The sequence below is a fragment of the Lissotriton vulgaris genome, chromosome 1_1, assembly GCF_964263255.1.
Source record: "Lissotriton vulgaris chromosome 1_1, aLisVul1.2, whole genome shotgun sequence".
In the NCBI taxonomy this organism is placed as follows: domain Eukaryota; kingdom Metazoa; phylum Chordata; class Amphibia; order Caudata; family Salamandridae; genus Lissotriton; species Lissotriton vulgaris.
The window spans coordinates 2100784537-2100809854 of NC_141685.1; the positions used below are offsets into that span (position 1 = coordinate 2100784537).

The 25318-nt window shown below is 44.3% G+C and overlaps 1 protein-coding gene across 1 annotated transcript in view; it reads right to left on the reverse strand.

Moving 5' to 3' along the window:
* DYRK4 (dual specificity tyrosine phosphorylation regulated kinase 4) overlaps positions 1–25318 on the reverse strand; it is a 798647-nt gene that overhangs the window by 303244 nt on the left and 470085 nt on the right. Inside the window, exon 7 of the mRNA XM_086939068.1 lies at positions 12783–12921. Within this exon, the coding sequence (XP_086795194.1) occupies positions 12783–12921 (139 nt within the window). The remainder of the gene's footprint in view (positions 1–12782; positions 12922–25318) is intronic.

Here is a 25318-nt window from a genome sequence, read left to right on the forward strand (position 1 = left end):
CAACTCAACGCTGGAAGCAACCAGCTTTCATCAGGAATCCCTAAAAGCAAGTATCCCATATGGGGAGTTTCTGAGAATCAGACGAATATGTAGTGAAGATGAGGAGTGGAAGAAACATGGAACTCACACAGCGGAACCGATTTAAAAAGAGGAAATAAAACAAGAAAATAGTTCTGAAAAGCTGGGAGAGAACCAATTTGAAACCAAGAGAGGAATGCCTAATGCCGAAACAAAAAGAAAATACAATGGAGGTGGAACCCATCCGTTTGATAACGGTAGAAAGTAAACAAGTAGTGGGCATACTGATGAAAAATTGGAAAATCCTACAACTAGACTAGACAGTAAAACAAGTAGTAGGTAAACACCCCATTGTCACATACAGAAGATCAAGAAATCTGAAGGATCATTTGATCCACAGTCATTTCAAACCGAAAAAGAAAGATGGAACATGGCTCAATACGAAAGGATTCGTGAAATGCCATATGTTCAAGGTGTGCCAGATTGCCAAACATACAAAAGAGATCAAGTTGAACAACAACAAAGTCTGGGAGATTCGGCAATTGATAACATGTAAAACTCAATATACAGGGTATATTGTCGAATGTCCGTGCCCATTGAAGTATGTGGGAAGTACTATTTGCGAGCTCAAAATAAGGATTCTTGAACACATGAGAGCCACAGTACATAAAGATCGTGCCAATGCTGTGTCAAAGCATATGGAACATTATCATCAGGGAGACTGGAAACAACTCAGATTCAATGGAATAGATACAGTCCCAAAAAAGGAAAGGGGTGGAGACCGTGAAAAAGAATTGCGCCAAAAGGAATCGAGTTATATACTGAAATTAAGAACAATGCATCCATTTGGTCTTAACCAATTGGAAGAACTTTACATCCATCTTTAAGGAGAATAGTACCAGTAAGATACTCGAAGAAAGGCTTCAAAACAAAAAAGAAAATATAAGGAAGTAACAGCAATTAAAAATATAAAGGGAAGAAACCAAAGAATAAAATATAAGAAAATGTCAAAAATCAACATAGGCATTAGTAGAATCTGTGTCAAAAGAGAAAACAAAGAAGAGTGAAGTGAAAAAAAAATAACATCTGAAGGAATGATCACTGGAGTTCAGGAAGTCATAAGAAGAAAAATGCATGAAGAATAAACATGAGAATAAGGAAATCGTATTAGGTTTACCCACTGGGCGGGACCAAATAATATTGGAGAAGTAAAAGAACCCTGAAATAAATATAAATTTGAAAATCACATAAGAAAAATGATGATGGACACGGTCTACATGGCGAAACGAAATGTAATTATTTACACCAAGTGTGTGGCGCAGTTGGTAACGAAAAGGTAAAGCAACTGTAGAGACTAAACAATGACAAAAGAGTAATATAATTCCTTAAGAGAAAAAATATTACATCATGCAACAAGACAGAGACTGTTGAGACATTTAATTTTTAGTCATTAAAATGAAATATAAAAAAAAGAGAAAAAACGAAAAACTACAAGCTCCAGAAGGCTTAGAAGCAACAGGAACAGTGGGCGGGAAGTAACACAAGGTCCCTTTAAATGTCAATTCACCCTGTGATCAGGTGATCGTGAGCAAGGGAGAAGGCTCCCGAAATGCGTTGATCTGTGTTGTTTGTACTTTGCCAAAAATATCTATCTGAAGGAGAAAACTAAATAATAAAAAATAGCAAAATCGCCATTGCATGAGAGTTTGTCCCATTTTTATATATATCCAAACAGCAATTTCTCCACTCCTGGACAATGAAAAAGCGGACCACAAGGATCGAGGCAGAAGATTTTTATTTCTATCCTTCTCTGCTGCAACGCGTTTCGAGCACAGCCGTGCTCTTGCTCACACAATGTTTCTGGCAGCATTGTAAGCTTTTAAATATTATTCAACTGCCCGCCCCTAGTGCACAAAGTCACGTGATGCACTTTAGCATAGACATAGACGACATACTTGTAAATTACGTTTTTTTCCTTCGAACAATGCAAAGTAGATCAATCATTTTTCTTTCTCTACTCGCATTGCTGAATCCTGTATTCAGTATAATCACATTTGCATTAATGTAAACATTGAATCCCCTATATATATCATGTGATCAAGGTGCTGTTTGCACCGAAACGCATCATGGCGGTATGGTGATGAGTAATTAAAAACCACTACTCACAACATCGGGTTTGCCTCGTCTGTTTTGCTGCTGCATGCTGCTGCTGGACGTTTCGATGCCGAATATATATATATATATATATATATATATATATATATATATATATATATATATATATATATATATATATATATTACCTACTGGCGGTCGCCAGTAGGTATATATAGTTAGGATTTTTTCCCTATGGGATTTTTGAAAATTCTATGTCTAATAACTTTGGCGTTTGTGGACGGAATCGGCTGAAATTTTCAGGAAAATGGCACATTTTGTTTCTGAGCAGCCCCTGAAAATTTGGGGGGGTTTCGTCAAGGGGGGCCGAGAAAAAAGGGGGGTCCCAAAACGCGTTTTCCCCATGTTAATTTCCATTGGGCGGTTGGCCTCACTTTTAGCTCGAACGGCTGAATGGATTTGCACGAAACTTGGCAAAATTGTAGGGACTGTTAGCCCGATGTGCCTTTGCTAGGTCTCAGTATATGTGCTCCAGTAGTTTTTGAGAAATTAACGTTCAAAACAAGATATATATCTGTAACAGCGCTCCGGGCAGCGATCCGGTCCGCTTACTTTTCGCGAAACGGAACTTTGCGCACAGAAAGCTGATTGGCTCTCCGGTGTCTGTCAACATTCTAGACAGTCCGGAGCGGCCGCCATCTTATCTCTCGGTAGGATCGAGAGAGAAGAAGAGGTGAAAAACGAAGGGGGAATTGAATGAAAGGGGGCAAGGTATACCCCTCTTGACCCCCTAGGATTGTTGTTGGGGTTATTAAAGGGTCCCGTGGAGAAAATAAAAAAAAAATGATTTTTCACGGTAGAAGCGCTTCACGGGCCGCGAACTGGGCCGCAAACTGGTAGCGAAACGGGAATTCGCCATTTTGTGCTTCGTTTTAATTGTTTAGAGACAAAAATTATCGCCGCACATCGGCCACAATGCATGAATATCGCTGAAAAGTCAGCGATATTCATGCATTATCCAGCAAATGCTCTTAGCCATGTTATCCACCTTCCATTGGATAACAGAAAGCTGATTGGCTCTCCGGTGTCTGTCAACATTCTAAACAGTCCGGAGCGGCCGCCATCTTATCTCTCGGTAGGATCGAGAGAGAAGAAGAGGTGAAAAACGAAGGGGGAATTTATTGAAAGGGGGCAAGGTATACCCCTCTTGACCCCCTAGGATTGTTGTTGGGGTTATTAAAGGGTCCCGTGGGGAAAATAAAAAAAAAATGATTTTTCACGGTAGAAGCGCTTCACGGGCCGCGAACTGGGCCGCAAACTGGTAGCGAAACGGGAATTCGCCATTTTGTGCTTCGTTTTAATTGTTTAGAGACAAACATTATCGCCGCACATCGGCCACAATGCATGAATATCGCTGAAAAGTCAGCGATATTCATGCATTATCCAGCAAATGCTCTTAGCCATGTTATCCACCTTCCATTGGATAACATGGCTAAAAACTGCTCTGTGCGTGAGCTTTTTTTTTTTTTTTTGCTGCGTGACGTTTGTTAACGTTCGATTCGATGGAAATCAGGAAGTGTTGACCACCATTTTGTCACTGCGAGTAAATATTTTGTTATAAATGAATCCTTATTGATAAACATTTTAATACAAACAAAATGGTGGTAGTGTTTCTCAACAGAGAAAACGTCCGCACCTACTGTTGTTAGTTATTCTCCCTGGGTACGTAATACGTGAGGTATAGAGAAGATATAGAGGTGCACTGAGAACTTGATAAGACACCCACCACCAGGGGTGTTTGAGCAATGCAACTGAATGCAAATACCATGAATCAAGCGAGAAAACCAAATTGCACAAGCACCCTCTTAACAGTCCATTAATCTATGAACATGAATGTGGTCATTTCCGAGGTTATTGCACCAACATTATTAAATGGTTCGATGTCAATGTAAAATATGGATCCAAAACCGAATCTTGTTCTTAAAGTTCTTTATTATTCAAATAGGTTAAAAGATTCCCAGCTTATCTTTGCCGACACGTGTTTCGCCCTCTCCAGGGCTTTTTCAAGGCTATCTTGTTCTGGTCTTATGCTGCTCTGGTCGTGTGCTGCTCTGGCATCGGACTGGTTTGTAATCAAAAGGGTGCTGGTACGAAGCGTTTTATGCGAAGCCTATTGAAAGTTTTTAGTCACAGCGAGCTCTTAAGCAAGTAGGTTCCCTTTAGGTAACACGGATCTAGTTTAATCCCTCATGGATCATTGAACGAACAGAGCTGATTTGAATTAGTCTTGTTATGAGGGTGCGTCTCACTGCGTGGAGGTACGTCCTATCTCGTTAGATGAGAGATTATTAAAGACCTTGGTAATTTTGTTATGAGGGTGCGTCTCGCTGTGTGGAGATACGTCCTATCTCATTGGATGAGAAATTCTTAAAGACCTTGATAAGTCTTGTTCACGTTGTTTCCGGGCGCCGAGTCTCCACTGCAAGGCACTCTGCATGATAAACATTGTCTGCGCCATCTTGCGTTTTTGTCCAATGCCACAATTTTGTCGTGCACGGCAGCCATTTTAGATGCCTTGACCAGGGCCACTCTCTGCACGCCGCCGATCCTCAGCATGGCTCCCCACCCTCGCAAGCATCTCCCCCACGCACTGGTCACCCCCGCTGTTTCTCTCATGCATGGGCCATATACTTCCCCCCATCTGCGCTGCTCTTCTCTGAGAATCACACCCTGTGCCCGCCTGACACCTTCCTTTCACCCTATTCCCTACCGCACCCTCTGACACTCCTCTTCCTCTGTGTCCGATTGTCCAGGCCGGACCTAGGCTATCACCTAGCCCTGCGGATGCAGTTTATGGCCCCAGCTGTAGAGTATCCAGACATGCCAACCCTCCCGATTCAGGCGTGAGACTACTGATTTCAGTGCTAGTCTCCCGCCTCCCGATTCCTGCAAGCAAAAACCCGGGGGCATATTACCAACAACTAGCGATAATTTTTGTCTCTAACTTGTTTAGAGACAAAAATTATCGCCGCACATCGGCGAAATTTATGGCACATAAACCTAGCTATTAGCAAGGTTTATCGCAAATGCGATAAAAAACGGCCGCAATGCATGAATATCGTTGAAAAGTCAGCGATATTCATGCATTATCCAGCAAATGCTCTTAGCCATGTTATCCACTTCCCATTGGATAACATGGCTAAAACTGCTCAGGGCAGGTGTTAGGTTTTGGAGATATTCGCGCTTAGCGCGAATATCTCCAAAAGTTTGTAATAGGAGATAGCGATGGTTAGGGACTGTTTCCAGTCGCTAAAATCTTGGCACGCCCACTTTGCATGTCATTAGTGATAAATATCACTAATATGCAAAGCGGGGCCCAAGATGGTCGCTATCACCTTTTAGCTGTCACTAACTGGTGTTAGCAACAGCTTGGTAATAGGGAGATAATTTTATCTCTTTTTTTTTTGGCTTTTAAAGCCCAAAAAGCGGAAATAAACCCCCTTGATAATATGCCCCATGATTTCTCGGGGGTTTCAGCTGACAGGGCTTGGTATTGTGTTACGTGCTAATTCTTCCAGGAAACGTCAGAGGGTCGATGCAGGGGTTCTAGAAGGGGTGATAAACCATTTAAGCCTCATGAACAAGCGCATGGTCTTTTAAAGATTTGTGAAGTACTCGGGGCGGCGGTGTGTGTGTGCCCTCTTTCAGGAGCGGGAGGGGGGGGCACTGCCAGCAACTTGCCAGGCCAGGCAGTGTTCAACACGTGCATCACCCTTTCTCTGCCTGCTATTGCGCTCCATGCTTCGGAAAGGTAAGAAAAAGAACGTGCATTTGAGTTTGAAATGTCCGATCTTGTAGCAGTACACTTGCAAAGCCCACACATGACAATAACCCGATTCAAGGCCCCATTCACTCGATTTTTTAAACATATATAGCACTCCAACAAAGTTAGATTTTAAAACTTTATTAACATTTAACTATGATGAACGGAACAAAAACTGTAAAAACATTTAAAATTTTTCACCCAAAAAAGCAACAATGGTCAGAAGCTGTCTTTTGTGCGAATAGTCCCAAGGCAGCACAACGTGCAGAGTTCTGGACGGCACCCAGGTGATGTCGCCTGGGTGCCGCACTGGTTTTGGGATCCTACAATGCTGCTCCGAAAATTGACGTGGGGCGTCCCGGGTGGGGCGGGGGGAGGCCTCGTCAGTAGCGGTCTGTTGTGCGAATAGTCCCAAGGCAGCAGATTGCTTCGTGGCCATTCCACGAGCAATCATGGCAGCCGCTCCCCACCAGAAGCCTGCGGGAGTCGGAGGCCCCCAAGACTTTTGTAGAATCTTCACGGCTGAGGGGACGCTTTCGAGAATGGGACCCAAGCCCTATCAGGGAAGCGTCCGAGTTCAAAGGTGTCCCAGGGCCATTTTAGTGGACCAGGCCCAAAACCGAAGAGCCGGCCGCCATTTTGAGAGTCCTGTGGCAGCCGCCTATCGCTGCACCGCAAGAGTGGGAGCAACTCAACTACATGATGAGCGAGACGCTGTAGTCGCAAGAGCGGGCGGTAAACAGCAGAATGGCGGAAGAGGCACAGTGTAGCAAAAGCGGGCGGAATGGCAACTGAAACGGTAAAGGGGCGCCCCACTACAGCGTGTCTTTAGGTCAAACGGATTGTGGGACAAGGTCCAGAATTGAAGAGTCATCAAAAGGCAAAAAGTTCCGCCGGACCCCGGGAGCCGGCCGCTTATGTCGGGGGCGATCTCAGGCTACACCAGTGCTATAAGACTTGGGGAGGGTGTCGGAGCCAAGCGTCTTCTCCGAGTCCATGGCCATCACACCGCCCCTCAGGGGCCTCCGTCAAGCTGTTTAGGAAGGTAACATATCACATTGTTTTCTAATGCAGTCAGGTCCACAAACGACACTCACTTACTTTGAGAATAGTGAAGCTGCAGTAGGTGGAAATAAGCTTCAGACAGTGTTACAAGCACTGCTCAGAACTCTTAACTATGGCACCCAACATCCAGAACTTATGCCATTTGAGAATGGCAGTGACATTGAAGCAACTCAGGGACCAAAACCATTAACGTACTTTCACGTATGAAAAACTTACTTGGGGAGGGGGCAGGAGCGAAGCGCCCCCTCCCAGTCCTCGCCACCACAACGTATGTTGAAAATCTGAAGCCATCGTTCTACAAAGTCAACCAACCTTGGATTGAAAAATCTACAAAAAATTTACAAACTGAAAACCAGTTTTGGTCTGCATAGCATCAGTAGCAACGCTTGCTATCAGAGTGCATGAGTTTCATGCTCGATCGATTGAGCTAGCCGGATCGGGCAAAAAAAAGTATAAAATAGTTATGTAAATAGTTATTTAATAAAATGTTTTACCCTGTTTCTTTGCTGGTGTGTTGTCTATATTTTTAATATTTGCATAGGGTTTGTCGTTATTTTGGGCGGGGTGGGTGACGGAGTCGAGCTGTCTTGCAGCCCTCATGGTGTGGAGCTCAGTTCATCTCACTATTTTCGTATTTCTCATGAAGGGTTGTTCCTAATATTTCTATTTTAGCGAGGTCAAAAAGAGATCCAATTAGTGGCCTACTGATTTTGCTCGATTACTTTTATTTTTTTACACGATTTTTCACTATCTGCAAAGACTAAACAGAGTATTGCGACTTTGTGCTTGTTTGTAAATAGAGAATGATCCAAAGAGAACCAATCTAAAACAGTAAATGCTTGGATAACAATCAATCAAATGGAGAGACAAGCAGGCACGACGGATTACAACGGGGGCAAAGGCCTGCGTTAACTACCGTTCACTATCTGCAAAGAGAGAGTACTACTAAGAGAAAAGAGGGGAGGGGGGGGCGCAGCGTTCAAAGCACATCAGCGTGCATAAATACGAAAATGTTTTTATCTATCACGTACTTGACATTTTAAAGCTTTTCATATTTGCTATTAAAAAACCAATGAAATTCACAGAAAAAACCATAGGTTATAGTGGATATATAGTTAGGAATTTGCATTTACAAAACCTTGAAAATTCAATGAAAAAACCATTGGTTTTAGGCCATATATAGTTAGGGATTTGCATTTACAAAACCTTATTTTACTCGCATAAAACCATTGAAATTCCATATATAGTTATAAGCGCTAACTATATATCGCGCACCCGCAATCCACTGCTGATGATGTCACATATTACATCATTCATGACATGGTTAGTGACATTACTGATGACATCACTGATGACATCTCAAATGACATCACTGATGACATCACTGAAAACATCTCATTTGACATGACTGATAACATCACTGATGATATCATTCATGTGATAATACCATGAACCTCTTCAGACTCTAATATAACCTTAGATACAATCAGTGTAAACAGACAGTCACAGACTGTCACTCATCCATGGAGTTACTCACACACCTAGTCAGTTATGCCAAAAATCAATCACACCTCCATTTTCTCAACTATACAGTTATACACACCTTACTTATTCAAACATATACTAACACATATTTACTTTACTCTCTTATACAATCTCTGATACATGTTCACAATGATCCATACAGCCACTCACACATTCACTGGCTCTTATGCACAGTTATTTATAGATGTCAACTCTCATATGTACTGTGTTTTACATATGTACTTAATTTGACATGTAGCACTGAGATATCCATTCACTCACTAATACACTCATGCACAGTCAACCGCCCATACAGCTGTTTCCACATACACTTTTGAATCCATACATATAGTGAATCAACTACTCACACATCTATGTACAGTCACACACCTCCCAGCCACCCATACACACACACTCAGTTTCCCATACAAATACTTGGACAACCAATGAATAACCCATACAGTTACTCATATAGCTACTGATCAACATATGCAGCAGTTTGTAGAACAACAGATATAATGATGCACAAATTAAAACAGTTTAGTCACTAACCCATGCACTCAGTGAGACACATTTAATCACTCACTCATACAGTCAGTCATGCACCTACTAAATCCTTCATCCAGACACTTATACATCCACTCATTCTTCAATATGTAAGACATATTTTAACTTTACAGAAACATACAGTCACTAGATGTTGTCATCAGTGATGTCATCAGTGATGTCATTTGAGATGTCATCAGTGATGTCATCAGTGATGTCACTAACCATGTCATGAATGATGTAATATGTGACATCATCACCAGTGGATTGCGGGTGCGCAATATATAGTTAGCGCTTATAACTATATATGGAATTTCAATGGTTTTATGCGAGTAAAATAAGGTTTTGTAAATGCAAATCCCTAACTATATATGGCCTAAAACCAATGGTTTTTTCATTGAATTTTCAAGGTTTTGTAAATACAAATTCCTAACTATATATCCACTATAACCTATGGTTTTTTCTGTGAATATATATATATATATATATATATCCAATTCCCACTTCCTCCAAAGACAAAGTGCGAGGCCACAGCAGGGGAACACAAGGAAACACCTTTATTCCATCACAGAGGTAAAAAGAGCAGTTCCACTACCACTATCGGCGGATGCATTTCGGCAGTTACTTGAGCCTTCCTCAGCGCCAGTGGTATGTTGCTTCAGGTGTAGGGCGGGTGTCACAGATAAAGTATCTTGCCCTATGCTGATTGGTTGTACACCGCTCCGCCCCAAGTGGTGAATGCCTATCGTAGCCATCACTGGAAAGTCACTCCATGTTCTTTGACTACCAGTCCCAGGTGGTCCTCATCCTGGGCTCCTCGCCCTCCGCCTGGGACGACTCCTGGTGGCCCCCCGCCCTGGGCACCGCACCCAAACCGACGGACCACGCACGCAACCTGGGGTTCATCCTGGACTCCTCCCTCTCCATGACCAGGCAAGTCAACGCCGTCTCCTCGTCGTGCTTCAACATCCTGCGCATGCTGCGGAAGATCTTCTGGTGGATCCCCACAGAGACCAGGAAGACCGTCACCCAGGCCCTCGTCACCAGCCGACTGGACTACGGCAACGCACTCTACGCCGGAACCACCGCCAAAATCCAGAAGAGACTCCAGCGCATCCAGAACGCCTCAGCCAGACTCATCCTCGACATCCCACGACACAGCCACATCTCCGGACACCTAAGAGACCTACACTGGCTCCCGGTCAACAAGAGAATCACCTTCCGCCTCCTTACCCACGCACACAAAGCTCTCCACGATCAAGGCCCGAGCTACCTCAACAGCCGCATCAACGTCTACGCTCCCAAACGCCACCTCCGATCTGCCAGCCACGCCCTCGCCGCCGTCCCACGCATCCGCAGAGCCACCACAGGAGGAAGGTCCTTCTCCTACCTGGCCGCCAAGACCTGGAACTCCCTCCCGGCCGACCTGCGCCTGACCCAAGACCACCTCTCCTTCAGGAAGAAGCTCAAGACCTGGCTGTTCGAGCAGTAGCGGCACCTCCCCCCCCCCCCCCAAGCGCCTCGAGACCCTACGGGTAGGTAGTGCGCTCTATAAATGTCTTTGATTGATTGATTGATTGATTGAGCATGCATAGTTATTGGAAAGCACTTCTGGGCGATGTTACTCAGGGCGGGTTGGTGTTACGAAGGTGTTCACTCTCCGTGCCTCATGCTTCTGGGACACGGTATCTCCTCAGCTCCCCAACCGTTCTAACCTGACAATGTCCGGTTTAGATTAAACGGGGACTTGGAAAACAAATTTTTCCTTGCCCAGCGTGAAGCAGAACTGCCTCAACACCGCCTCCTCTCGTCCCGGGCTGACAGGTGGGCTCTGGTCATTCCGGTAACCCGGATCCGCTGCAAAGTTCCACAAACGTAGAGACCAGTGAGCCAGAGCCAGCTTGAAGAAACAGGGACCTCGTATGCGCGACACTGGAAATCGCGCTGTAAATCCAATTCCCACTTCCTCCAAAGACAAAGTGCGAGGCCACAGCAGGGGAACACGGGGAAACACCTTTATTCCATCACAGAGGTAAAAAGAGAAGTTCCATAGATATATATGTACATATATATGTATATAGTCTTGAATCCACCTTATGCCTCTTTAATTCCCATTCAGATGCTCCCTGCCCCTTTATCTCACTCTCCGAGCTTCCTCCCTTTATGATGGTTTTTTCCATCATGCTAACCTGAAATGTTTGGTGAGGAAAAATAAGTGGTGGTCCCCAAAAATGAGTGCCTGTGGCTCCCATCACTCAAATTAGGCACTGCAATTACTGTATAAGAGACACTCCATCAAATACAATGAGGAGTCAGTACTTTCCCCCCAAAAAATGCTAAAGTGATTATATAGTGATCTAACTGGAATTTGTGCCCTCATCATTCCCGTTTTTTCAGTGAATTTCTGGGTTTTTTTTCAACATGAAGTAAGATTTTTTACTATACCCAATGCCCATAACGGGTCAAGCTCCTGCCGCGGCTGTACACTGCATAGAGTTCTGCTGTCAGTGCAATGTTTAGCATTGTTAAATTGCGGGTGCGTGGTTCATTCTTTTTCTTTCACAGATATTGACTGGTCTTATTAGCATATCAGGTTTATTTTTGGATACTGTATCCCCCCTGAACATTAGTGGCGAGGCTATAAGTTGTACAATATTGATTATAAAAGCATTCTGTTTTGCTCAGTTTTGCCTTCTTCTTCTTTTCGTTTTTTTACAGTGGCCCCTGAAGAAGGGATTTTCATCCCGAAATGTATTGGGCATGAGGGAAAGACCACATAAGAAGTTTTGTTTCTGATTTGTTATTAAGTATCCCAGTATCACGATTTGTTTATTTATACACATTGTATTAACATGAAAGTAGAGGTTATTATTTTGTCTTGTAAATATTGTGTTCAAGCATAATTTTGTGGTATTCCCAAAATACAATGTAGGAAGAAATTCTACAGCAGTGTGTGTTTACATGTTGTTGAAAAGCTTTGACCCTTTTTGTGTGCAACGTATATACATTAATTACAGCTGTGCGCCTGTGTTAATTTCTGGTCTTGTGGTAGACCCACCGCCACCATAGTAATACAGCAGTCGGACTGCCGTGGTGGGGGTGGTCGGACCGCCACCAAGAGTACGGTGGTCCCAGAACTGCCATACTTGTATTAAGGCCATTAGGCTTGAAGGTAGATAAGTGGGATACTCGAGCCCTACACTGTGAAGAGGCAAAGCCTACAAAAGCCGCACCTTACACAGTATTGCACACTGGAATAAAACAGTAATGTGTATTTTTCAAGAAAGTTTTAACCTTTTTGTTTGAAAACATGACCAATTTTCAGCTCTTCAGCTTTTTCTTGTTTGATTCAAAAGTCTTTCAATTGCTCACTTGTGATAACATGTTGGGTACATATATGTATTAAATGAAAACAAATAATAAAAATTATTGCTCACAAATTTACCATCAGAGCACACTTATCTTAAGGAAATTTAGGACTAGAGATTATACAAATATTAGAGACCTACATAGCTGCAGCAATTGCAAAAGGTTTAGACTTATTCCAATAAATCTAATATCATGTCATGTGAATTTTATATAAAGGCTGTAGCTCCAGAAGCACTGAGACAGGTTGCTCTGTCTCTTCGAATACACCTTTTTATTAAAATAAGTTTCCCTTTAATCAGTAGTGCTTTAAAGAAATACTTACAGGTTTTAGGTCACAGTGTATGATCCTCTCCTTTTTGAGCATTTCTAGGCACTTCAGTATTGATATCGTGAATTTGCGAACCAATGATAAAGAAAAGCCTTGAAAGTTGTTCTTCTTGACTAGTTCATACAGATTTACTCTGTGGACAAATCAGCAAACATCAGAATTATTACTTAATTTTATTGAACCAGTGTCAAGCAAACCTTTAACAGCTATTTTCTTTTCTTTAATCTACTAAGTGGCATTTTTGTAGGAACAAAGAAGTTAACTGCTACTCAGTTATCATAAATGGGACCATAACATATACGAGAGGAAAACAGTGTTTATTTTTCATGCCAACAGAACTAGAACAGAAATCGTTTTTCTATAAACTGAAATGCCACAGGACAAAAGCCAGATTTTCCCAGTATGTTAGAGTAGCAACATCAACCATGTTCCATGCATTGCTGGCAAACCCCTGTGTCCCACACCAAGCAGTTTGCACAGCAAGAAATGTAGAATTTTACTTTGGTCCACATCTCAGTTTAGGACCTCAGGCTGAGCACTGCAAACAACTGAATATAATTGTCACAATTTTCATAATGGACGATAGCAATGGGGCTGTTCTTGTTTGTAATATTATGGTAAATTCCGGTGGAAACTCATGAAGTACTTATGTTGTATGTAATCTTTAAGGGTAGGACCATGTTGTGAATCATCTCAAAGAATTCCATTGAATTGCACATTGTTTGGACAAGATTTCACTATAACGAGATGGGAGTACCAGAAGGTGATTCCAACTACTGAGAACCGACCTTTGGCCCACGAACAGAATTTAGGTGTCTCTAAAGCAAGAAAGGATGGTAATTTACAACTTCTACTGTGTTCCTATACTTGCATTTATTTTTAGGTAAGATTCAGATTGATCATGTGTACATCCTTCAGAGGTGGGTTTGTGGATTTGTAAGGTTTTATTTTCTATAGGAACACAACGATCAAATTCTATGTTTTTATTTGAAGGTGACCTGATTAGTAATTTGTAATGAGAGATGTTGGCCATGTCATCTTGCTGTTTCTTCTATACGTGAGCAGTGTCAAAAACATCTAATCGATTACTTGATAATTTCTTTCTAAAAAAAAAGTTGCTTCTAGAAATGTACAGCTATTGGGCCTGAAATTTTGTTTTACAACAGGGATTTTCTTTATCTAATTGCATCACTTCAGTTTTAATACCAGACACTTTTAGTTTGCACTGGACCATTCAAAAACATTTTGTTATACAATGGTTAAGCATATTGGAGTCTGAAATGTTTATATACGTTTTGGTGTCACAAACTATACATAAATGGGGTGGGGGATTTTATTGGAGTATATTAGTGTTAGGAGAGATTTTATCAAATAACCGAAGAGATGGGGAAATATGAAAACTCCATAAGTAGGTATGTCCATTCCTTCAAGAAGAACATTAAGTCATGCCCGCAAGAGCTATCATTGGTTCGAAAACCTACTGCAGCAATAGTTCATTAATTAAGACGATAAAAAAATTCAACGAGCCTCAGGACCTTCAAAATACAGTGTCCCATGTGGGCGCCAATGGTACTTTGAGAGACTACATAATGACTGTACTTAGGTTGCATCACTCACCAAGTGGAAGTCAAAATTAGTTTAAGACACTGATTCTTAATTTTAAAATAGATGACAGAAGAAAGCTAATAACCCTCACAATGTTGCACGCACTTTGTCATCCAGTGTCTCAAATGTGTTGGAGAATCAAAGATTCAGAAACCCCAGTTGAGGTGGCCATTTCAACAGAAAGCTGGTGAGGCCTCACCTGTTTTGATTATCCATCTATATTCATAACCTCCTCTAGTGCCCCAGTACTTGGATGTCACTCTTGGAGTGAAGGACAAAAATATTAAATATTTTCATATAATGTGACATGAACATTGTATCAGAAATATCATTACTGTTAACTTTAATATAGTTGTATTAAATATCATTTTGTAATTCATTCAACATATTATTATTATAAAGTCTTGTATACTGCATAGTTACCCAGGAGGGTTTCCCAGCGCTTTAGACAAAAAGGTAAGAACTAACTTTGAGAAAGAAAGCAGATCAAAACAACCAGGTTTTAGGATTTTTAGAGAAAGTGGTCAGCTATTGACAGCTTCTGAGTGAGTTGGGCAATGTGTTCAAAGCTTGGAGCCCAGGTATGAGAAAGAGATACCACCAAATGGGCTTTTTTTTTAAGAGATAGTGATGGCTGACCGAAGCGATCGATTTAGGTGGTATGGTTCCACTAGTTCTTGTAAGTAGAGTGAACCAGCATTAGACCTAGCTTTATGCATATACCATCGGGCCTTAAACTCTAAGCACTTGTCCACCGTAAGTCTAGCACAATTGGGAAGATGGAAAAGGAGCACGACAGCAGAGTTTGGAATTACTTATGGACGTTCGATTGAAGTCTTGCTGGTCCCCTGATTGAGAATGTTTTCATAATCCAGCCTCAATAAGATCAGGGCCAGGATACCTGTCGATTGAGCCAAAATGGAAAGCATCCAGATGTTTTTTTGCCATTTTAGGACTGTGAAGCAGGTGGAGTCTACTTTGACCATTTGAGTTTTCATCAATAGATTTTTGTCTAGCCAAAAAATGAGATTTCCTAACATTGTAGAATTGTACAGGAATGGCTTCTAAGGTATCAGGCAGGTGTTAGGGGCCCCCTAAAAGGGGGTTCTTACCCATCAAAGGGGGGTCTAACTCATCAACCTCATCGCTGTCATATCACCTACCAACTTAATGAATTGATGTTTATCCAGGTGCAAACCGTATACTGACATGAGTTCAAGGTATCAGAGCTGTGGCCCTCAGCAGATGAGAAGGAAAAGATGATTTGAGTGTCATCAGCATAGAAAAACAAGATGTGGGCACAGCCTTCGTTGATATCAGCAAGAGGACGAACATACATGGTAAATAACATTGGGCTCAAGGTCGATCCCTGAGGCCCTCCACAAGTAAGAGAGTGAGACCTTGACATGGATCTGGAGGAAAAGACTTGGAAAGTTTCATCCAGACCTACATTGGAGGCCTAAGGTTTCCAGTCTTCCTTGAAGAGTGGTGTGAAATACAGTACTGAAGGCCATGCTTAGGTCGAGTAGGCTCAGAACAGCCATTCCACCATTATTCAGGAGCTGTCTTAGATGTTCAGTGACTCCCAGAAGGGTGGATTTGGTGCTGTATCCTGCTATAAATCCAAACTGTGAGTGATGGAGAAAGTTCTGAGAATTCACAAAGGCAGATATTTGCAATTTGACATGATTCACCAAAATGTTGAAGAACAACAGAAGCATCAAAATTAGTCTGAAATTAGACCAATTGGAGGGATCCAGGTTAGGCTTCTTTAAAATGGGCAGAACCATAACATGCTTCCATGAAATAGGAATGCATCCCTCTTGGAGAGAAGAGTTTAGAAAAGCAATCAGAAATTGTATAAGTTCTGGACCAAGTTTACTGATCTTGGCCGGAGAAAGAGGGTGTCGAGGAGAACCTGACTTCATGGATTTGTACTTAAGTATGAAAAAGAGGGGCATCCAGTGGAGCAAATTAATGTAGGCATTGTTTAGCATGTGGGGTGCTAGTATAATCAGTGCCTCAACTTGTACATTCAGTCAATGAGATAGTACCAGAGGTATTTCCATTCATCTGGGATTTGACAGTCAAAGCATCAGAGAGAGAGTGTTCAATGTCTGTCACCTTTTTTTACAAAATGTTTGCCAGTGACTGTGACAACGAGCGGGAGGAAGATACGTTACTGGAGTCAGATAGTTCTTTGACTACTTTAGAGTGGATTTTGTTCAATATATTATTTATAATTAAGAAACTTCAGTGTTTATATTATTAACTAGCTGTACCCTGCCACGCGTTTCTGTGGCTTAGTCTGGTTAAATAAAAGAGAAAGAAAAGAGTAAGAGCACATTTCTAATATGTTTATTTTCACAATGCTTGCGGGCACACAATATGTTTTTGTGATTATTGTCACGTTGTGTATATATAAACACACGCTAATGTTGCAAAGTGAACCAACTCCACCCCGCTCCCTCCACCCACTTCCTGGTCTGCCATCCTGACACCAACTGTTCATCCTAATATAAGTAGACTATTGTCTCTATGCGTCCTTTCTTAATGTTACAAAACGAACCAACTCCTCCCCCTCCCTCCACCCACTTCCCGGCCTGCCATCCTGACACCAACTGCCCATCCTAATATATGTAGACTATTGTTTTTATGCGTCAGTTATAGTTATTGCGCATCAAACAAATCGATAGGGTCTGTTTGGCCTTTCGATTAAAAAAATGTGCGTATTAGATACACTCGTATTCAAATCCAACGTTGTGTATAAATAAACATACGCTAATGTTGCAAAGTGAACCAACTCCTTCCCTTCCCTCCACCCACTTCCCAGTCTGCCATCATGACACCAACTGTCCATCCTAATATATGTAGACTATTGTCTCTATGCGTCCTTTCTTAATGTTGCAAAGTGAATCAACGCCTACCCCCTCCCTAAACCCACTTCATGGTCTGCCATCATGACACCAACTGTCCATCCTAATATATTTAGACTATTGTCTCTATGCGTCTCTTGTAGTTTTTGCTCAGCAACCAAATCGATAGGGTCTGTTCGGTCTTTCGAATAAAAACACAATGGTGAAAAAGGCGACACTGACATCCTATGCAGAATAAAAGTTCCTAAACACAGCAAAACCGTCCCAAGGCAACAGTAAAGCCTATGAAATCAGAAAAATTGTATATCAATGATAATGCAATGTTAGTCTGTTTGCATGGATTACAAAGCAATAATGCACACTGGGGTGTCTAAATGGGACGATATTTGTAGTCATTAGGGCCCTCAATGAAGAGCGTCCCAAATGCATACTGCGTCTCTAAACAAACATGTCTTGTGGTGATCGTGAACAGTGAAAACTTTCAATTGTCAGGGATGACAGCCTCTCCCTGAACGATAGAGGCACAACCCTGATACGTTGCCACCTCTAATCTACAATGTAAGCAGCCACAAGTATGCGTCTCGTTGAGATGAAACACAAGTCGGCTTATTGTGTGCTGGGAATTTGAAATCTTTTTGAATACTTATAAAGGTTACATGAAAGCATGAACATTGACCTTACTGGATCTCTTTTGTTGTATTTTTCTTCATTCTCATTACATGGAGATGTACATAGGGGTTTCTAGACTTTTCCATTACTGTTTATGGATATTGACGAGATTGAATGGTGTGCTGTAGTACCTTCTTTCGTGTTTTCAATTTGTTGCACATTTGTTTGTGCTAAACAACACCTTTAGGTAGTAGGTGTTTGAGGTTGATCTAGCACCCGCTTGCTAATAAGCAATGTGTTTATGACTTTTCACGCTGAATGGTGTTATGGTATGATATATCAAGTGAATGTGTGGATATTTCCCTTTGAGGGAACACTACTACCTGTTGTGTTTTGTTAATGTTTATTATTTATCAGCAGGTTGGGTTTCCACAGCAATTAAGGTGGGCAGGTATTTAAATGATAAATTATAGTTTTTTTTTATTTTTAAATATTTTTATGTAAATTAATTTTTTGGAGTGACTAAATATGTAAGCTGATTACCTGTTATTTCAGTTGCTCATTTATTGTATTTTGTGATCTTTAATGTATTGGTTCTCTTATATTTAAATTAGTAATTTATATGTTGGTTGCAGGTTGTTTGGTCTGCAAAGAACTAGGGTGGCAAGCTATTTAAATTACAATTTTTTTCAATTGATTTTGTACTTTAATATTTATTTCATAAATAACTATTTTAATTTTTATTTGATTATTTATTACTTTTAAATTGACAATTGATTAATTAGTGTATTTGAGAATAAAGGTTCTAAAAGTATTTTAAATGAATTATTGCTTTTAATTTGTTTTATTTCATGTTATTATTGTTTTATTCATAAATTATTTTAATTTTTCGGTATTGCAGTGTTTTTGGGTAGTAGGGAGGAAAGTGCATCGTCATTGCTAATACGTTTTATACATCTAATTTTATGTATTCATGAAGTATATATTTTTGCTTTTGAATAATTCTATGTTATGTACTTAAATGTTTGTTTAAAAATAATTTGGGAGGGGGCGTGGCCAAGATGGCGAACTAACCAGACATGCCTGCTGGTGTCTCCTCGTCCCCAGCATTAGCCCCATATTGTACCCGAAAATATGCGGGGACGCGATCTTGGTCCCTGCGGAGGAGTGCAACGGGAGACAGGGCGCCAGATCTGACGGTGGCAAAGAAAGCAAGAGCGCCGAAGAGAGGGCGAGAAAATGGCGCCTTGAGCTGGAAGCAGACATCGCTCCGAGTGACGGCCGGAGGGGGGCCGTAGATCGGGCAGGCGCATTGAAGACTTCCCGCTGTGAACAGAAGCCAGAGGGGGGCCGCCGATCGTAGAGGCTAACCTGTGTGGCGGTAAGGCTGAAGGCAGCCCAGCGAATGCACTAGCCAGGCAGGGACCCATTGCACGAGGCGGCCAGAGATCCCGGCTGGGCTACGCCACGCGGCGGGGCATCGCTGATAGACAGCAACGGTGAAAAGTGAGGCGGCGGCACTGGGGGCTCAGCAGTAGGCGCTGGGCCAGTAGTGCCGACTGGTGGAGGAGGAAAAGCCCTCCAATCTGCAAAGAGACACCCTCTAGAGTGGGTCAGGCACCGGAGGCAGTGGCAGATGCAGGTGCAGAAGCGGCCCCAGGGGGCCCGCAGAGGGACATCAACACACCGTGTGGGGTGAGCTCGGGCGGGCCCTAGAGTGGGCTCCAGTGGCTGAGCTAGTTGCAAGAGACCACTGCAATTTGCTTGGTGGCCACGGAAAGGACCATGGGCCAGGCTGGAGGGGGGCAGTCTATACGGGGAGCGACAGACCGCTGGCCCTGAGAGCCCAATAGAGCAAGGTGGAGGCCAATACCACAGCAAAGTGAGTGACCAGAAGGGAGCCTGCAGGGGCCCCGGACCCCACGCCTGCCAGGTTCGCAGGAGGCGCCATAGAGGAAACACGGCAGCCAGTCCGGCTGACAAGGGGCCGGACGGACAAGCTGACAGACGGGAAACATGGGTGGAGCAGTTGCACTCTGGTGTCACACGTGGGCTGCAAGGGGAGGCATTGAGTGTAGCGGCGAGGGGCCGGGGCTGGTTCCGGGCCCCCCGAAGAGAGACCAGGCAGTGGGCCCTGAGGCAGCAGGAGAAGGGCGTGGAGTCAGAGTGCCCCCTTCAGGAAAGACGCTTGGTGAGGCCTAGCAGTGGGAGAAAGGCGAAAGGCACTAGGGAGCAGGGGGATCACTGCAACATCCTGGGCCCCATCCTGAGGCGTATCAGCCAGGGGCATCGACTGGCAAACTGAAAATGGGAGAAAGGGGAGAGGGTCCTCTCGGGCGCTGCAGGTGCCAAACACATGACAGGCTGCAAGGTAGCCGGACAGCATACAGGTACAGAACTGGAAAGGCCCAGGAGAGGCCTTTAGCACAAATTTGAGGGGCGAGGGCCAAGTCGACACACGGCGAGGCAGAGGGAACATTGGTCATCCGGACAGATGGATCGGCTGGTGCACAGGGCGTGGGACAGACGCCCCAAGATCATGTCCTAGCTTCGGGGGAAAAAAGAACGGACACTGAAGGAAATGCTATCAAAAGGCCCACAAGCCGGGGACAGGGAGGGACTGGTCTCCCCCAATAGTGAAACCGCAACCAAATCCAGAGGGAGAAGACATCCCAATTACTCGCTCCTTCGTTGAAACACTCTGCGGGAGGACTTTCAAACTCTCAAGAGCGAGGAGGCTGGAGAAGTGCAGGCGATTTGGAGGGACGGTGACACAATAGGTGAAAGAGTAGCCGGTGTTGAAGACCAGGAACAAGCCAGAGAAGAGGAAGTGGCACCACTCCAACAAGATTTAAACCTCTTGAAGGAACAAAAAACTGACCTCCAGGCACACACGGAGGACCTCGAGAACCGCTCTTGACAGAATAACATTCGAGTGAGGGGAGTACCACCCAACGAGGAGGGGGCAGATATGGCCCAATACCTGCAGGTGCTATTCCGGAACATACTGGGGGTCCCAGCAGACTTTGCCATTTGCATTGACCGGGTGCATAGAGTAGGGCTGAGTAGACGAGCACCTGAGCCCCCACCAGACATCTTAGCTTTTCTCCCAGACTTCACCCTCAAAGAACGTATCTTAAAAGAAATCAAGGCGAAGCAAAAACTCAAATACTTGGAGCACCCAGTGGGGCTATACCAGGACTTGGCCTCCATCATCCTGCAAAGGAGGAGGGGGTTTACAGGTGTGACCACGCATCTGAGAGATCAGGGGGTGGCTTACTCTTGGGGGCACCCCTTTTGCTTGATCTTCAAATGGAACAGCAAACTCTACCAGATCATGTCCCTACAGGAGGCCTGCAGCATTCTCGGCCTTGAATATCAGAACCCAGAAGAAGCAACCAGTCGGGAGGGAACGGCTGCTAAATAAAGAAAAATGGCAGAGAATTGGGTGGAGACGCTCACTGGAACATGCACTGGGACTGGACCCCACGGCCATGGCACAGAAACGACAGGCGGCTCTAGAGTCGGTTCTTAAAGACACGGCAGCCCCGGACAGCCCATAACAACAAGGGGAGAAGACATTTGCACTACCATTTTGAGGAGCTGGGAGGGCGGATAGGGGAAGCAGGGAATTATGGTCCACGATATGCTCCATACAATTTTTCATTCCAGGTGCCTGCACCTTTGGGTGGCCAGCAACAGACTATATTTGGGGGTTTGGGTGTCTAGGATGGGGCTAGGGAGGGGAGGGGGGAACTGGTGTGCTGCGGGAAAGTGATAGGGGGACCAGGCTTCAGACATGGGAAGTGGCCGCTGACGGTAAGAGCTCACATTGGGTTTTGGGGTTTCACAGGCGATTCAGAAGGTTTCTACCACACTCATACGGCGTATTCCACACTGTAAGTGGTCACCGTTAAAGTGAAGGGGCTTAATAACCCCATCAAGAGGAAATCAATACTGTCCTACTTCGAGAAACTCGGGCGGATATGTGTCTCATCCAGGAGACCCAATTCCTTCCCAAAGATTGGCTTCTGCTGAGATCGAGGCTTTTCCCCAACAGTTTTTTCCTCCACATAGTATAAGAAAGCAGGGGTGGCCACACTAATAGCTAAACGCTTCCAAGGCAGGGTGGGGGATAAGGTAGCTGAAATCAAAGGGCGCCTACTGGTCTATTGGCTTTGGATCAGAGACTTGTCCTTGGCTCCATCTATGCTCCTAACTCGGGGCAGCCCTGTCCGAGACCCTGAATACGCCAGAGAGATGGGTGCTGGTGGGTGGGGACTTGAACTTAGTCATGGACACCACTATTGACAGGTCCAGTCAACGATATGCACAAACAGGGGAATTGTCTGCGGCAGGGAAAACTTGGCTCCAATCTAGAGGACTGGTAGACATCTGGCGGAAGGTTCACCCGCACTCCTCCCGATTCACCTTCTATTCACATGCTCACTGCACCTATGCCCGACTAGATTATTTACTAGGCACAACAGATCTGAATGGCTTAGTGACCAAGGCTGACATTATCCCAGCTGCCCTCTCAGACCATGATGCGGTGATGGCGACGCTATAGGTACTCCTGACACCTCGACAGAAGGGGGGATGGCGCCTTTGGGAAAATTTGATACAAAGGGAGGGGGTGAGGAAACAGATCCATCAGTGCATTTCACATTATCTCGAAATGAACGACTCCCCTGAAATTTCGCTGCCCACATTATGGGGGCCCTCAAAGCGGATGTACGGGGGGAACTGATTGTCATATCCGTAGCTGAAAATAAGAAACACAAGGAAAAGAGAGAGCAGCTCACAGAGCAAGTGCTAGAGTTAGAAAGGGTGTACAGAAGAACCGGCATACCAAGAGTTTGGCGCCAACTCAAGGTGGCATGGGTGCAACTGGCAGGCCTCGATATTGATAGGGATGAATAGGTACTCTTACTATTTCGGAGGGGTTAGGACAAGGCGAATGTTGGTGAATAAACTTAGAGCACGGACTCAAAAGATGAAGGGTCAGTCACTCCTGAACGCAGAGGGTAAGATGGTGGAGGGGGATGCCGAGATTGCGAGAACGTTTCAGGAATTTTACTCAGCCCTGTACAAAAGGGATACACACTCCGACCCCAACATAGATACATATCTACAGGGAGCAAAGACGACCGCGCTAGCTAAAGATGGAGTGGAGACTCTGGAGGCACCGATTCAAATAGAGTAAGTTAGAGGTCCAGACGGATTCTTGGCGGGTTTATACAAAAAATTTTGCCAACTATTGGCCCAGGTCTTGATGCAGCTCTTTAATTCATTCACGGACCCTGGGGCCATCCCTCCGGGAAGGATAAAACCCAATGTGGCTCCTATCGCACGGTGTCCCTCCTCAATGTGGACTTAAAGCTGTTCACGGGGCGCTGGTTTCCCGTTTGAGCCCAATGATGCCAGGCATTCTTGAACTAGACCAATCTTTTTTCATCCATAACCAGCAGAGCAGCGATAACACCAAATGCATTTTACACCTGATAAGGCACATCGCATGAATATGGATGATTTGCTGCTGTCGGTGGATACCAAAAAGGCATTTGACCGGGTGGATTGGGGTTTTCTGGACAAAACACTGCCTCACCTTGGTCTCGGAGACCGCAATAGAGCTTTGGTGCTGAGTTGCTATAGCACCCCCATGGCGACAATTAGAGTGAACGGGATATCGTCCCAGGCTTTTGAGATCCAAAGAGGAACGAGGCATGGGTACCCGCTATCACCCCTCCTCTTCGCGCTTTATATTGAGCCATTGGCACAGAGGATAAGAGACAACCCCGACATTCTGGGCATTCCCTTTGGGGGAGAGGCATACAGTAAGTCTCTATGTAGATGATATTATTGCGTCCCTAGATAAGCCGGCGCTCTCTGTGCCAGCATTTTTGTATGAGCTGGAAACATTCAGGCAAGTATCAGGCTTCCAGGTGAATGTCGGAAAGTCAATGATCCTTAGGCTGGAACAAGGTAGGTGACCGCCGGGGGACGGTGAGGACTCCTACGCCGGAATACAGGTGAAGGACACTATTTCGTACCAGGGGCTGGAGTTGGCTCCATCAGTACCTCGGACAGATCTGCTAAATTACTCCAAGCTCACTACTCAGATCATGGGGGACCTTCGGCAATGGAAACAACACAAACTGTTGTTGCTAGGATGGGTGGCAGCGATCAAAATGTTCATTCTCCCCAAAGCACTGTACTTTTTCCAGGAGTTGCCGGTCAGGCTCCCAGTGGGTACTTTACATACACTACAGCAAGAGATACAGCAGTTCGTATGGGAGGGGACGTGGCCACGTCTCCGAAGGGAGCTGGGATGTAGGCAGCCAGATGAGGGCGGTCTGGGGATCCCGAACATGCTGCAATACTTTAGAGCGGCACAATTGAGGTACTTGGTAGAGTGGAGTCGGCCAGAGTCCGTAAATAGCTCTCTGTGGAAAGTCCCCTTTCTAAAGAGGCCAGATAGACCACAGAATCTCTGGGGATCCCCTATCACAAATACCCTTTCTGGCTTGGGATGGAGTGGCAGTCAGGCGGGGTCTGACAACCTTTCCCTCTCCCATGACTCCACTATTTGATATGGGGGAGTTTATGCCAAGAATGGATGACAGTGCGTTTGAGGCCTGGACGAAGACAGTCTGCAAGGCAGCAGGGCACTTATTTGACTTTGAGGGGATTCTCCTGTTTCCTGACGTACGTCAAGTCTATAATCTGCCAGTGACGGAGCGATACTACTACCTCCAACTGAGACTCTGGCTCCTTCAGACGGAGATACGGCCAAAGGTAGGCACAGACTGTAAGAAATTTCCTTTTATGGACACAGTGGAAACCTTTTAGGGATTTATTGGAAGCCCTCACTCACCAACATGGTTGGTGACATGCTTCATCATCGGGCCCACCAGGAGAAGCCAAATGCCTCCCTGGTGTGCTACAACGCCAGATTACTGCAGAGCTGGATTTTGTGACAGTGATGTGAAAAGTGATGTTAAAAATGTCTAAGACTGTACCAAAAAAAACATTTTTTATTCACTGGTCAGTTTAGACATGGTTAAAAGATATGTGTGGGGGAACTACCACAGATTATGATCGGAGTTTCCACTTATAGTGGGGTCAACATGTTTCTGCCCTATTACGTGTGTGATTTACATGGGCATTCGTCAGGACCGTGTATCGTGTGCCTCGGCGGTATGGGCGCGCTAAGGCCCACCCTAACCAGAGGACGTGAACTCATCCACGGGGTCTGGAGCAGGAGAAGCTAGGTGCCGAGCGGGTGCTAAGCATTGCGGGCGGTGTGCCATAGTCACCTCCACCACCTCCCGAGACCCATGGGGCGTGGATCTTTTAGAATACAAACTACACAGGTTCCTCAGAATTGAGGTAATTCCCACTACTTGTGGTTTGTGTTGTTTTCTTGCACTGATTTTT